The 17,125-nt window shown below is 33.1% G+C and overlaps 1 protein-coding gene across 1 annotated transcript in view; it reads right to left on the bottom strand.

Moving 5' to 3' along the window:
• Positions 1-17,125, bottom strand: part of LOC107574163 (membrane-associated guanylate kinase, WW and PDZ domain-containing protein 2-like) — a 106,999-nt gene that overhangs the window by 48,167 nt on the left and 41,707 nt on the right. The window contains exons 3-4 of the mRNA XM_016260629.1: positions 3,326-3,445; positions 1,418-1,633 (exon numbers count right to left, since the gene is read on the bottom strand). Coding sequence (XP_016116115.1) covers positions 1,418-1,633; positions 3,326-3,445 — 336 coding nt within the window. The remainder of the gene's footprint in view (positions 1-1,417; positions 1,634-3,325; positions 3,446-17,125) is intronic.

Here is a 17,125-nt window from a genome sequence, read left to right as displayed (position 1 = left end):
TAGAAATTATTACTTTCATTTAGCAAGGATGTTTTAAATTGATCAAAAGTGATGATAAAGACATTTATAATGTTACAAAAGATTTCTATTTCAGATAAATGCTGTTCTTCTGAACTTTCTATTCATCAAAGAAACCTGAAAAAAATCTACTCGGCTGTTTTCAACATCATAATAATAAATGTTTTTTGAGCAGCAAATCAGAATATTAGAATGATTTCTGAAGGATCATGTGACTGGAGTAATGATGCTAAAGCTCTGCTTTGAAATCACAGGAATAAATTATATTTTCAAATAGAAAACAGTTATTTTAAATAGTAAAAATATTTCAAAATGTTACCGTTTTTGCTGTATTTTGGATCAAATAAATGCAGGCTTGGTGAGCAGAAGATAATTATTTAAAAAACATAAAAATTCTTACTGTTCAAAAACTTTTGACTGGTATGTTAGCCTACAGTTTGAAGTAAAAAATATTAATATTAATAAGGAGAGTCTGAGATTTATTTGACAGTGATTTCACATTTCTTGTTTGTATGAAGGCTAAATACCAATAAAAGGTGAACATTTATTTATTTGCGCCATTTTTTCCCTAAAATATTATATAGTTTTATAGGAGTAGGTTTCATAGAGTTGGCAAATTAATTTTTCATAAATTTGTAGGTACAGACATCTGTTGTGGCCGTTCTTAGCCGTTTTTAATAGTGTTCATATCGATATCGGAATTATATCGTATCGACCGAAATTAAGAAATATATCGTGATATAAATTTTGACCATATCGTCCAGCCCTACTTTAAAGTGAACACTAACTGAATTTAATATACATTTAAACTATAATAAATTCTCAATTCATTGCAGTTAACAAGAAATTGAGTGTCCAAAAGGAGAGAGAAGAAAAAAAAGGAAAAAACAAAACAGAGGTTAAAATTTTTTCATAAATAAATCCATTTTTAATAATAATAAAAAACTATACTTTTTATAATGTTTAAAAAACATAAATAAAAATTGTGTTTATATATTAATGCTCAGCTTAAGTATCAAGACAGTTAGCCAGCAGATAATCTAAAAAGGGGCGCCACACCTTGTCAAAGGTCTTTAACGAACCAGTGAGTGACAGTCAAATTTTTTCCAATTTAATGCAAGTAAACACTTCTTTTAGACATGGAAGGGGGTGAGACGTGCTTCCACTTTAAAAGGATGAGACGTCTTACTAGTAAAGTAGTAAAGGCTCCTTCCTGAAAAGTATGATTCAAAACCTCATCTTGGAGTTATGCAACAACTGAAAAATTTAAATAAAGCATCATACTCTGGTCTGAAACATCTTTCATTAGAAACGAGTCATAGGGGCCGTGAAGCCCACATTCATAATTGACTCAGTTGGGTCAGTTTAAACTATCTCAGTAACAATGGTAGGTCGTAACCTGGTGTGATGGCGATGCCGTTGCCATTGACGACGGGGCTCTCTTCCTCCTCCTCTTCTGGTGGCTCAATGCTGTCCTTCTCCATGTTGCTGACGGACTTATTTCTCTTCCTTTTTCCCTCTGCACTGGGTCGGGCACCGGGCAAGAGTTGGTCCGTCACATTAAACAGCATCGGCGTGGGTTCGGCAGGAGGCTTTGGCGTGCCATAGTAGTTATCTAGAAACAACAGAAAACACATTTTTGGGACTTCAACTAGGAAAAACTGCTTTCACAGTTACTTGGCATGCAAAAAGGTGAAGTCTGACTTGAAGTAACTATTCAATCATGTTTTCAATAACTTCGCTGGAGTTATTTTTTTTTCGGTGTGATCTTTAGCGTTTCGACACCCTCGTTCACCGACGACTCAATCGTTTCATTCAAGATTGAAAAGAAATCATGTGTATCCAGGGAAATCTGTTTAATGATTAAAAACTGAGCTCCTGTGTGGTTACAGCAAGGCTCTAGGAATTAATTTGCAGGTCTGTGGGGACGGAAACAGAAGAGGTGAAGTTCATAGATTCCGTTAAATTACAGCCTGTGACCCAGAATACCTATATATTGTGCTGACTTCTATTCACATATCCTATTAAATTAAAAACAGCTGTTTTTACTGTTTTGACGTGAACCATGATTTGTTGCTAGCTATTGTTAGTCAGAGACAGATGGTATATTCTCATTCAGGGGAGCATTTAATTGGACAAAAATTTGCATACATAATTTTTCTTCTTTCCTCATCAAGGCAGCATTTACTTGATAAAAAAATACAGAAAAAACTGTAATATTATGAAATATTATTACAATTTAAATGAACTTTTTTCTATTTTCATATATTTTAAAATGTTATTTATTCCTGTGATGACAAAGCTGAATTTTCAGCATCCTTACTCCAGTCTTCAGTGTTACACATGATCCTTCAGAAATCATTCTAATATGCTGAATTGCTACTCAAGAAAGATTTCTTATTATTAGTAATGTTAAAAACAGTTCATATTTTAGTAAAAACCTCGATACAATTGTTTCAGCAATCTTTGATGAATAGAAAGTTGAAAAGAACAGCATTTATTTGAAACAGAAACACAGGACACTAGCATAAGCATGATCTCAAAGCTAATAACTAATGAGGCAATCATTTTGATGTCATTCAATATTAGGGATATACACTGATAATACAATTCTGGCCATTAAAAAATAATAAATACATTTAAAAAAAATTTAAAAAGTGCTACAAGTTAATTAAAGCTTCACATCAGTGTATAGTATTATGGATATTGGATATTCATTTTGAATCTTGCTGAAGATTACATTGAACAGTGTTATTAAATTAAGATGAACTTTAAATGAGTATTAGATGACTGCGAAGTTCATTTAAAAATAAGGGGAAAATCACTCTAATATTCACCGATAATTGATTTGATTTCCATTAAATGTAATTTATCGAAACTATAAAACATTTCTTTACTGACATATGAAGATTATAAGAACGTCATATGAACGTCAAAAATCTCAAATTTGTATTTCTCTGCTGTTTTAGAGTTAATATAAAGTTATTCTCAATGTGTCTACCACTGAAGCTGTTATAATGCTGTGCCTCACAGAGTCATGGGAAGGATCTTCCTCGCCTCGTGAAGAGAAAAACAACCTGTGTCTGGAAGTAGTTCACACACCTCAGTGTCAGCTCTCAAGAGACCAAACTGCACTACTTCTAAATACCTTTGCTCAATGTCAAAGATATACGTGCTCCTTCTTGCGGTAACATCGAGCAAATTTAAAGAAATTCATATTCCAGGCCTCAATGGTGTAACTGGTGTGATATATGCTTTATTTTGAGAGGTAATCATTTATTGAGGTTTAACAGTGTATTTCACTTACCTTCGTATGTTCCACTTTCTAACAAAGCCCCACTTTTCTCTAATTCCATAAACCGCTCAATGCTCACAAAGTTGTAGTCCACACCTGGGACCTCCCCCTCTTTGGGCTGTCTTGTTGTGCCTGCAGAAAAAAAAACACACATCATGTCTATCAGAATATTTAAGCTATTCACAAGACTAAGCAAAATACAGCCTTACAGAAACGTGCTCTCATAGTATGATGGTAAGATATGATACAATAGATTCACATGGTAAAAGCAAACAACCTTAAAACTATCATAATCACATACCATGGTACTTACCACGGTCAGACTTGGTCATTTTCCTCTCAAGTTTAAGAAAAATTAATTGGCCAAACACACACACACACACATACAATTTAATTATATATATATATATATATATATAGCCAGATTTTACAGTATTCTGAATTCAACAGATTTATGAGTAGTGCCAGTGTTTATTACATTACAAAATATTTCTGTTTAAAAAAAACAAAAAAAAAAACAAATGCATGTTTTTATTATATTAATTACTTTCCACAAAACTATTAAACAACACAACTGTTTTCAACATCAATAATAAGATTTTTTTTCTAGCATGCCAAATCAGCATATTAGAATGATTTCTGAAGGATCATGTGACACTGAAGACTGGAGTAATGATTCTGAAAATTCAGCTTTGCATCACAGGAATAAATAAAAATGGTAGCACTATGGTACTTTCTGGTCATTTCTAGAGCAGCATTTAAAACCAAATAAGAGTGAACAGTCAGTTAAACAAAACACTAGACAATAAAGTAACTCTGAAAACTCGCAAAGTGTTATTTGCAAATTCCATATTGACTGTTTATGTAAATTGGGTGCATAATTAATGCATTAACTGAGGCTGAGTCTTCTGAGGGTAATCAAACATTCTTAAGAAATCAGGCACTGAGGATTTGCAAGACGCATATTCAGCAACGTTATCATAATCCAGTCCTTGAGCTCTCAACCAAATCATCTCTGATTTCACAAAAATCTTAGTCTGGATAAAAAAAATTATCCAGCTTTGAGCTTGTGAACTTCCCAGTGAGAGGAAAAAGTCCATCCCTGCTGTTTGCTTTTGCAGACTGGCTTTAAAGGGATAGTTCACCCAAAAATGAAAACTCCGTTCCAAACCCATAAAACCTTCGTTCATCTTCAGAACACAAATTAAGATATTTCCAATGAAATCCAAGAGCTTTCTGACCCTGCATAGACAGCAACGTAACTGACATGTTCAAGGCTCAGAAAAATAGTGACATCAGTGGGTCAAAAGTAATGTTATGAAGCTACGAGAATACTTTTTGTGCACAAAGAATACAAAAATTACAACTTTTTTCAACAATTGAGTAATTAATTAATTAATGAGCAATTAATTACAGAATTTTCATTTTTGTGTCAACTATCCCTTTAATGACCTTTCCATCATGCCAATGCAATGACCAATGATCAGGTGATAAACAGACATTTATTATTCAATGCCAAGGGGAAAATATTTGAGCATGTGAACCATTAAAATATGAAGCTACCTAAATCCAAAAATCATTTCACATTTCTGAGAAAATTGACATTGCATTGAAATTAGTTTTATTTAATTTAGCATTCTTATTAATTCTGGCAATTCAAAGAACAATTTAAGATTAATCAGGCGGGTAATTAATAACGAGATTTTATTTTATTTCACAGCGCAAGCACAGATGTAAAGTATGGGTCATCAGATGAAGGCTAATGATCTTAATCAATAATAACAGTCAGCTTGTAACCAAGGAGACATAAAATATGAAAATGCTGCTGAGAAAATCAGAAACCTTCAGAATCACATACATATAGTATATATAACAGAACAGCAGAGATTCAGTCAGTCATACAGAAGCTAAGCTGTGTGCTGGGATAAAGCATTATCATTCCCATATGGAACAACAATAGTCCAATCAGACATCTTTCTGGCTGTTATTGCCATACAATTGCTAAACTGACTCCATCACAATGAATCAAACTGTCTGAGATCAATTTCCTACATCCTTTTCATTATAATTTCCATAATATCCCCAATCATAAATAAAATATGGACACATTCTACAAAATAAAACACATTTTAACAGCAAAAAGCTGAAGCATTTATTTTGAGCACTATACAGAGTTTCTGGACACATTTTCATCTGGTGAAGATTGCAGACCAGCTGGCTGACCAGTTTAACCCACTAAACACCTGCTTGGAGACCAGCTACACCAGCAAAGCACCTTTTGCTGGTCTAACTCAGGATCGGGAACTGACACGAGCCGGATTTGAACTCCTAACACCTGCACAAGCAGCACATGCTGTAGCCCCTGGGCCACGTCTCCGACTAAAGCAGATTTGAAAGATTTTTAGCTTCTGCATATTTGCTTATATAATATGGAAAGCTTTCAAGCCAGTGCTGATAAAAGCATCTATCTGTTTTTTTCGGGGGACACTTTAACACTTTTCTACTATGAAGTCAAGGAGCTCATTTCAGATTCAGAAGACGGATATGCATGACCTCGGATCTGAAAATCAAAGTTTGGAGTGTATTTCTAGGCTAGTGTGAACTCTTTGAACAAGAAAAGTCCATTTTGATTCTAGAGCTAATATGACAGACCATATATGCTGCTCAGAGAGGTAAAGGTACCGCTGAATTATGAAAGTAAGACAAAACTCATATTTTTACTAAGTGAGAGGGAGAGAGAGAGAGACTGGGAATGAGAGATGAGTGCATTACACACAGCTTATGTAATATGCAGACAGCAATGACACATTGTGTTCAAGGATATTCACCTGAACATCATTTCACCAGCGATGGATCTAAATATAGTACCTGTGAATCCATTTTCAAATTCAGTGGCTCCCCTGAGATGACGGCCTAATGCCGAGAAGATATTTTGTGCATAAGCTGTACAAAGCAACAGGCCTTTTTTGAACTGTCAATTATTGTAGCATGTTAACATTAGTACAATACGAATAATAATTAGAAGTATCCATCTAACAACCACATACTGTAGCAATGCACTAAAACAACCTTAGTAACCAAATTTACATCAAAAACCTTTGACAATACCCTAGCACTGATGGCAAATCCATTTTTAAAGAAAATAAACCAATAGAATTAAATATAAGGGCTGTCAAATCGATTAATCGCAAACAGCTAACATTCCTGTTCAGTTCATGGAACAAAACTTGTGACAACAACTATAATTTAGAATTGGTCTCCACCGTTACCAAATTCACCAGTTCTATATGTACTCATCCATCTGTGAGATTACAGATTTGTGTGGATCATCTCAGAAATCTCTATGGAGGAGTGATTTCAGTGTTCTGACAATGCACTTTTAGATGTCCAGGGAAACAGAATGCGCTGACAGAGGCACTTCAAAAGCACAAACTCCTGCATCTGTATGCTGACAAAAGGCTAAACATGACACAGAGGAAATTACACGGAAGCTTTGCTGATATTCATATGCATCATGAATATTTATATCTTAATAATCAGATGGAAATAATGTACCGTTATCTCCTTATTTGTGGCGGGATCTCTTTCTTTTGGAGAACAAATCTTATCAGTTTACAACATCCAAAAAACACTATGCAAACATTATGTATTTAATGGCAAGATTTAACAGCAATGACATAAACATCTTCATCTATATTACAAATTGATACACTTTCATTCACAGATTTAATTCAACTAAAATGATTTAATCAAAAGAAAAATGTTCTATAGGGAAGATAAGGCGGTTTCTTTGCTTAATGGTCCAGTGAATATTTTTTTCAATATTTAAATACTTCTCCTTTTCCAAGATAATATGCTAAGACAACTATAAGTAGGCTTTATTGCTCAAAAAGTGGCACTGACTCTATGCAGGAGATATGCAAAATATTTATATATGAATATTTTCAAAGTTTCAAAGGAAACTAAACCAAGCTAGTCAAACAGGTTGCACAATTTGAAAAAAAAAGAATAAATATTTATAAAGTAAAAACAAATAGCATAAAATTACATTAATTGTTAAATGTAAAAGAAAACAAAAAAACAAATAAAGTAAATGAACAAATACAAAAATTTAACTATTGAATAAATGAACAAATAAATAAATAAGAAACCTGTGTTTAAGAAACCTGTCTGAAAACAGTATTTTTGGGGGGTCCTGCTAGTGGCAAAGAAATTACACACTTCACCTCAAAGAGCTTTTATCATATTACAAAATATATTGAAGCGAAATGACATTGACAGGGCGCTGATCTGTCTTGGCTACTACATCTGTTCAGATGACTACCTGAAGAGCCCTGATTAAATACATCCATGGGGTAAATCTGATCATACCAGAGCATAGAAACTGGCTTAGGTTCTCTCTCTCCGCTCACTCTCATGCGATTATGGCTGATGTGATTATGAAAAATGCTTTACCTGCTTGATTACCTCCTTTTATCATCTTCCCGTGAAACCATCTCCATGTGAAACAATCTCTCACGTACGACTGTTTTGCACTTGCAGAGGCTCCTGTTTCAATTCCCTGTCAAAGCAAATCAACTGCCTCTCAGAGCGCTGCTCAGGCTTTACTTCATAGTTCCCATCCACAGCAGCTCATTCTTAGCCTCTCGCTGTCTCCATTCATTCATCTCCTCATGAATTCTCTGCTTTAAAGTCGTCAGCAGCATCTCTTTGGATCACTTGGATTGGATTGACATTCCCACCTGCTAAACAAAGCCCTCACAACTGATGCTCCAGACATACTCAGACCAGAATCATATCAACAACAGCGTGCAGAAACCATATTCACGGAGATCAATCAGTGATGCAGCAAAATAAACCTAAACCAAATACTCTATCCCAAATATCTATTTGCCATTAACATGCTATAGTGGCAACAGCTTTAAAATGTAACAGAAAAAATACAACTTTTTGCTTGAAGAATGTATAATAATAGATCTAAGTATGCATAGACACACATGGAAACATCTATAATTTTTTATATATTTATATAATTATAATATAACAATTATCTATATTGATTTGTTATTACTAATACATATTTATTATTAATTTATTCATTTCAGATCAATAGTTTATTACTAATAGTAATATAATATACTATAACAAATTGTTATTAAATATTATTATTACTAAGTTTAAATTATGAATATTATTTATATAGTTTTAACTAATAATTTATACAAAATAACTATTATACAAATACATTTATTTAATGAATACTTGATTAATTATTACCAATTGTTACTATTATACTACTACTATTATATTACTATATATATTATAATTATTATTGCTAATTCTATATTATAATATAATAATTTGTTATTAAATATTATTCTATATTATAATTACTAAGTTTAAATTATTAACATTATATAGTTAACTAATAATTTACACAAAACTATTATTATACAGATACATTTATTTAATAAATACTTTTTTTTACAATTATTACCAATTGTTACTATTATACTACTACTATTATTATATATATATTACATGATATTACTATATATATTATAATTATTATTGCTAATTCTATATTATTTTTATGTTGTTTTAACTAAATATTTATTTAATATAAATACTTTAATATGTTGTATGTTCATTATTAATTATTACCAATTATTTTACTACTATTTCCTTTTGAATAATAAAGACTTTCAAAAAAAGAAATTTAGAACTGAACTTTAAAAAGTTCATGCTAATCACTGAATCTTTAATGACAAATTGAAGTGTGTTTTTATTTTTTTACATTGAAATATTCACTCTGTAAATACATAAACATTTTTTGGTGAATTTGGTGCCATTTGATATACTTTATTTTAATTTTTTTTCATTAATATGCATCTACAGAGCAGCCGGACACAGTAAGATTGATTCAACCAACGCCGTGAGTTTGGGACGGGACTAAAGTGTAACTTCCTTGCAAATAAATCTGATAGTAACTCATTTAAATGAACGACAGATCAAACATCAAGAGATAAAAAAGTACTGCCCCACCAAACAGCAGAGAGATTTGAAGTTCTCCAAGCTGGAAAAGGCGAAACAGGTAAGCTAATGAAAAGAAACGAGCATTGAAATATACTTCCAGTCAGCACAAATGACTCTCTGCGGGTTGAAGCTGGATGAAGTCTGACACAGAGGCCCTGCCCTTGTGTATCATCTGTGGAAGCATTTGAAGCATTGATGAGTGCCGGGGCTGAAGGGTTGAAATTTGCCTGTAATGGCCTGCAGCCTCACTGACACTCAGTAACGGGGGGTCAGGGGTCAGTCCAACCTTGAAGCCCAGTGCCGCTCTGTGCACTGAATCGCTAATGTCTGAATGGAGTAAACAGCTCTCAGGGTGAGTAGAGGTATGAGATACAGGTGCACTGGAGTGAATGAGCCTATATGGGACAACCCTGGGGGTTTGGCCAGCAAACATGAGGCACTGCGCTTTTGAACACGATGCAGGAAACGGCCCTTCAATCATTGAAACGCTTCTTCTGAGTGATTAAACCTGTGATTCATCACATCGCAGGTGAACCGTAATGGATTGAATGCCATCAAATGCCTTCGGAAACCAGGGCAGGTAAGGTGAACTTTCACTTGGAGGAAGAAACGTACATTTGACTGAAAAACTCCCAATGAAGTAGCAACAAAAAGCATTATAACCTGGTACTTTGAGAAAGACTGGGTATCCAAACTGATTCCATATTCACTTTTGATTCATAAATATTCGCTGGAGTGAATGAGCCTATATGGGACAACCCTGGGGGTTTGGCCAGCAAACATGAGGCACTGCGCTTTTGAACACGATGCAGGAAACGGCCCTTCAATCATTGAAACGCTTCTTCTGAGTGATTAAACCTGTGATTCATCACATCGCAGGTGAACCGTAATGGATTGAATGCCATCAAATGCCTTCGGAAACCAGGGCAGGTAAGGTGAATTTTCACTTGGAGGAAGAAACGTACATTTGACTGAAAAACTCCCAATGAAGTAGCAACAAAAAGCATTATAACCTGGTACTTTGAGACAGACTGGGTATCCAAACTGATTCCATATTCACTTTTGATTCATAAATATTCTGTATCAATTGATATCAATTAAATTTTATTTAAAATTAATTGAAAAGTTGATGAAATGGTATATATTAGGATTGTTCAGCAGAAATCAACACCACGATGGGATCCTAACCAGGGTTATTAGAGTTAACTAAAACTGAAACCAAAATTTAAAACAAAAAATTTATTAATTAATGAATTAGAAATTTGTTACTTATTTTATTTGGAAGTAAAATAAAATAAAATAAAATAAAATAAAATACACAATTTTGTATACCATTTCTCATTTTAATGTAGTTTAACTTAATGTGCTAAAATAACTCAAATAAAAATGAATGAAAACTAGACATATATTAAAAACAAGAACTATTAAGAATGTCAAAAACATAACAAAATTAATAAAACGTTAACTAAAATTGAGGTTAAAACGGAAAATGTAAAAATTTAAAAACTTTAATAGTATCTCAATGATACTAAATATCATAACTACTAATGAATTAATTAAAAAATGTATTACTAAATAACTACTAATTATAATGACAATTATGTATGTTATTGTTTTAATTATTATTATTCATAGTAGTATTTATAATAATAATAATAGATTTATTGTAGGAATAATCACTGTAGTCAATCGGATTCAATTCAATCAGATCAAATGAAAATCAATACATTCACTATTGGCAGGTCACAAATTGGTGATCCAACAAATCACAGTTAAATGCCCTTTCTATTGGCTTTCACGTCCATCATGTCAGTCTTGTATAGCTGATCTTCTGATGTCCATGTGCTGACCTGTCAGAGAAACGCTAGAAGGGTGGCAGTAAACAGAACACGCTTCAGGAATATATTTGCATCAGAGAATCAGTTCAACCTAGGGCTTTAAAACAGAGGGTCAGACGTGGCAGCGAGCTACTAACTGTGACTAACACTGTCATCCTTTAAAGCATTTCATGCTGCTAGTGCTGCACTGCAAAAAGAACCTTTTCGTAATCTGTTTTTGACTTGGTCTACAGTGAGGACAAACAAACACGATCACACCAAGATCAATTAAATACATTTTAATAGATAGATTTTATGTGTTAAAGAATATGTGTAAAAAACTAAGAAGGTTGGTGCATATATACTGCAACTGTATAATAAATGTTATATTTATGTAAAAAATAATTTTGAGATTTTGCCATTCCAAATTGATCAATTGTGCATATAACAAGAAATGTTAAGTTTATTGGCCCTCAACTAAACTGAAAGTTGAATGAAGTAGCATATATTAGGGATGCACAATACTGTAATATACTAGAGTTGCATAATAAAACAATATATTTTCAATATATTTCCATTGCATTTAATTATATATTATTATATGATAAAAATATAATAAATTCAATTAAAAGCTTACTAATATATAAACTATATTTAGGGATGAATTTATTGATCAAAAGTGACAGTAAAGACATTGATAATATTAAAAAAATAAATAATTCAATTCAATGTTGTTCTTTTGAACTTTCTATTAAAAAATGCATCATAGTTTCTTCAAAAAGTGTAACCATATTAAGGAGCACAACCGTTTTCAACATTAATAATAATATAAAAACATTTTTTTATCATTACATTAGAATGATTTCTTAAGGATCATGTGACGCTGAACACTGGAGTAATGATGCTGAAAATTCAGCATCACAAGAATAAATTACATTTTGAAATATAATAAAATAGAAAACTGTAAAAAAAAAAAAATTAAATTTGAAATAAAATTTCACAATATTACTGTTGTAAAATGTAAATAATTTTACATACTCTATAAATACATTCACACTGAATTGTTAATTGTGATTTATTTGATGAATTATCAGCATATAAAATTGAAAATAATTAACAAATAATTAAAAAATACTTTTTTTCAGACATTTTTACTTGAAAACAAAAATTATTTTTTTGCTGATTACCACAACGGTTTGCATTTGTCAGTATCAACCTACGCCGGCATATTGTGTCAAAGCTGGCACATCATCACAAACTAGAACACACAAAAAAACCCTCAGATTCTTCAACTCAAACAAGAATTTATAGTATCCATCTCATATACGTTCATAGCGTAAATAATCCCAAACCTCAATGCCTTCATTTTGATTTATGCTTCGGCTGACCAGATCCAGCACCAGTGTCTATTGGCTGCATCACAGAGTCCCATCACTAACTGAGTGCACTGCCTGGTTGCCACGCAGGATGAGGAGACTCATACATCAGGGTGACGTCGGGGGAGGCTGCGGCCGAGGGAGAGAGACAGAGCCCCTGGTGGACTGAAAGGCCATTTAAGAGTTTCATTCTGTCACCCAGCACAGCCATAAGCTGCTTCAGCCCTGACAAGCTCACCCCAACCAAAGTACTGCGAGTTTGTGTTGAACAGCGCTTGCTTAGACTCTGATATCGCTCCTTCTTGATATTTAGGATGACGCTTCATAAGGGGATGCTTTATTACCCTGATTTGCCACGTATTAGGCTTGCCGCGATAGACGGTGCTGACGGTGATACCGGTGTTAAGCCGCAACACCGGTTATGTCACTTGCCCACCGACCCCCACCGTTGTTTTGATTTTTTTATAGTAATAAAAATCATTTAGTTCAGTAAAAGAACACACACTACAATTAAAAATTGAACGCGGCTGCTCAATGCAGTCGCATCACAGATCAGATTTCATTTCTCCAGTGAGGAGAGTGAGTCGAGCTGACTGACAAGAAGAGTGAGGTGAGACAGGCAAGACGATCGCGGATGATTTAGTTTCGAAACGAAATGCAAAAGCGCCTGTTTGGCAGTATTTTGGATTTAGAAAATCTTGTTGACTTTTGCCGTTTATCTAAGGTGATTTTGGAAGTTTTTTAAAAACATTTGTTTCTTATTTAATTGGTTCCACATTGTTTGATTTTTACTTTATTTAAACTTTGTGTCATTTATTTATTTTATTTGACATCAAGGTGTGCCTCCAAGCTTTCTTACTCGTTTTGCTAATAAACATTCTACGTTTCTTATTTATTCGTTATATATTATACATGTTTACTTAGCCTAGTTCCAGTTTTGTATACCTATTTAAACTTTATGCAAGTTATTTGTTATTTTATATTAGGCATTGCCTGCCCTATAGCATGGTGTATTTTTTATTTATTTTTTTGTTAATAAAAGTTCTATGTTTTATATATAGGCTAAAGTGAGTTTGACGTTGTATTTTGTTGTTGCATTCAAGCAATTGATGCCGAACTGCAGCTAATTCGAAAGTGAAAGTAAAATGCGCACGGCGCTTTTAAGCTATTTAAAAGCAAGGAAAGCGAGGAAAAGAGGGAAAATTCAAACGAACAATTGCTTTACTGGAATTGCCACTATTTGAAAGTGAATGTAAAATGGGCACGCTGCTTTTACAAGCTATTTAAAAGCAAAGGAAAGCGAGGAAAAGAGGGAAATACCGGTATCACCCCGCGGTGATACCGGTATTACCGGTGTTGTCACACGTCGATTAACCAGTGGGAAAATGTCCTCACCATCACAACCCTAGTATGTATAAAGTGAAACAGTGACGACTGTTCAAAATGCTCTCAGTGTCTCTAACGTGAGTCATCTGTAAACAGCACGGATGTTATGTAATTGACTTTCGCCTGAAGCTGGAATCTCTGCAAACTGGGGGAGATCTGAAAGTGAGCAAACAGTTTTTTGTTTTTTTTAAAGAAAATCCAACAAGCTCCAGAGAAGCAGTGGAAGGGTTTCCGATAAACCTGTTTAGCGTAGCTCCAGCAGCAGTCTGGGGACTGCATGTAACACACAGCCATGTAACTGACTCCGTAAATAAAGTGATTTCTGGGTTTCTATATTGAGTATTTCCTTTGAAAATGGCTGTGAAATATAAAACCTTTCTCTGGAGCTGCCTTGACTATTACAAACCTGTTCAACATGGAATTTGATTTACATGATGAAAAGAATCACACTGATATCCAAAAGGTGATTATTTTATATAGAACAGAATGCATATGGAGAAGAAGAAGACTAGAAAGGCCACTTAAACGTGAGACAAAATAATAAATTATCGATTTAATAATTCAAGCATAAAAGGTAAATGAATAAATCGACAAATTAACAGATTAATTTATATATTAAAAATGGTTTGACTCCTCATTTTAAAATGTAGTTAAATATAGCAATAAAATATAATCTTTTAATCACATCTTAGCATCTTAAACTATTTAATTCTTGTTTTATTGAAAAATTATTTATTAATAGACATTTAAGAAACTGTTTAATTTATGCTTTAAAATGTGATTACATATAACAACTCTATTCATTTTAATTAATTCACTCATTCATTTTAAAATATAGTTAAATATAAGAATAAAATAATAAATTAACTTTTTTAACATTATTACATTTATATTATATTTACTAAAAACAGACATTTATTTCATGTTTTATTTATTTGGCTTCTTAAAAATAATTTATTCAATATTTTTAAGAATTTTAGTTTTTTACATTTACATAAATATTTAAATATTTATTTTCATATTAGACATATTTCAAACAACTTCATTCATATTTTATTTGCTGATGTAACATTTCCAAACAGTTGCTTTAAAACGTGGTTACATATAACAAAATAAGAGAAAATAGTTTAAAATGACAAACAAATAAACATAATTCACGCTTTATTTTATTTGTAAAATTAAAAATGATTTATTAATTTATTATTTTATTTTCCATTTGTGAGAAAGAGTTTATTTACTTACATTTTGCTTGATTTATTAAGTTAATACATTTCTACATTTTATTCACAGACTTTACAACTGTTTAATTCATATTTTACAATGTGGTTAAACCTAACAAATCAGTTCTCAATGTCTAGTGATCTCTAATAATCTTTTGTTTGAATTATTAAATTGATTGATTCCTACATTATTCTTAGGTGGCACTCCTAATGCTCCATAAACTCAAACCCAGAAGTGTAGTGATAAACTGCCTATAAACTGTATAAACTCAGTCAATCTGGATTCAGTCAAATGTCATTTATCAAACAACCGCAGTTTGCTTCATAAAAACCAATACTGCAAAATACTGTTAATAAGCAGGTTAATGGTGCATTTCCAACATTTTCATAGCAATTCAGCGCAATGTCTTAAGTCTTCATTTTGCAAAGTGTACAGCGAAGAATAATGAGTTACTTGAATGGTCAACTCCCTGAAACATCAAAGAACGTCATGCAGTAATAATACTCTGATTGCTACAATTGCTCTTACAGGATTATGAGCAAAAACAAGACTGTCAATCAAACAGCTGGAGTCTATGAGCACATCAAAGCCGATCTGAGGAAACAAGCGGCAGACACAGAGAAGGCTTATGATGCTCTGTCATCCATTTTTTTAGTATCGTACATTAAATAAACCCAGGCACGAACAGAATAATCAATATGACATGCCAACACAAGCTCTCTCCCATGTTGAGATGTCTCATAGACAGGGCTGGGGAGTAAAGGAATACATGTAATGGCGTTACGTAATCAGGATGCAAAAATCTAGTAACTGTAATCCGTAGATTACAGTTACATTCTGTAAAAAGTGGAAATACTATCAGGATTACATTTGGTTTCATTTAAAATGAAATAAATGAGTATTTTGACATAATAATGCTATATTTAGTGCTGCTTCATCATAGATCCTGGTTCTGTTGATATGTTGACTCACGTGAGCCACCTGCTGGTGCGTGCGCAAATAACACCCGTCTACAATTATTCTCCTCAAATGAGACGTTGCTGGGAAAAATGTTTTCATGTCTGGAAATTTCACAGTTATTTTGTTTTCAAAGAGGATAAAGGAAATATGCATGAAGACTCTTGCTTTAGTTCAAGTCAAGTTCAAGTCTGCTGCTTATTGTCAATTCTTCCACATGTACAGGACATACACACAGAGAATTGAAATTGCGTTACTCTCAGACCCTTGGGTCCATACAGATAACATAAATACAGATTAAATACAAAATACAACTATACAAATATACAAATAAGGTCAAATGTAAAAATATATATATAAAGCACAAGGCATATGGCAGATTTAACAAAGCCTACTCAACCAACTTGAACATGTGCAGGTACGACTAGCACGGAAATCATTATGTTAGCTAAAATGTAGTGTTTGTTAGTGATTTAAAATTCCATGGTGTGCATGACTGCAGCTGTGTGTAAGTTTTCTAGTGGAAAATTCAGTAGCCCCTCACTGCAGAACACAAGATCCAGGGGGCGGAGTTGGATCCACATCTAAGGGGTGGAGACGGTAGGTTTAGGGGTGGAGATGGGTGGTTTTAGGGATCAGGGGGTGGAGACGGGTAGGTTCAGGTATATGTAAGTTGGGAGGAGTTGGATCTGGATCCAACCACGCCCACTGGATCTTGTGTTCTGCAGTGAGGACCATCTCAGAAAATTAACTGGAAAATGTAGAAATTAACACGAGAGTCAGTCAATGAAATTAACACCCCGGATCAGTCGATGAAATATATAGAATTTCACATACATTTCGACATGTAGGCTTATAAAAAATGTATACACTTTAAAATGGTGTACAGTTTTTAATAGTGTGTATAAACTATATTTATTTTTTAATTGTACATGTTAAAGAAATTAAAAAATAATAATAAAAATAAAACCGTAATACTAAACTGTATAGCCACTAGATGTCTGCATAGCCTTTTAAAT

This window comes from Sinocyclocheilus grahami, unplaced genomic scaffold (genome assembly GCF_001515645.1).
Source record: "Sinocyclocheilus grahami isolate Dianchi unplaced genomic scaffold, SAMN03320097.WGS_v1.1 scaffold31.1, whole genome shotgun sequence".
Lineage (NCBI taxonomy): Eukaryota > Metazoa > Chordata > Actinopteri > Cypriniformes > Cyprinidae > Sinocyclocheilus > Sinocyclocheilus grahami.
Note: the sequence above shows the minus strand (reverse complement) of the source record. Positions and strands in the feature narration are given on the sequence as shown.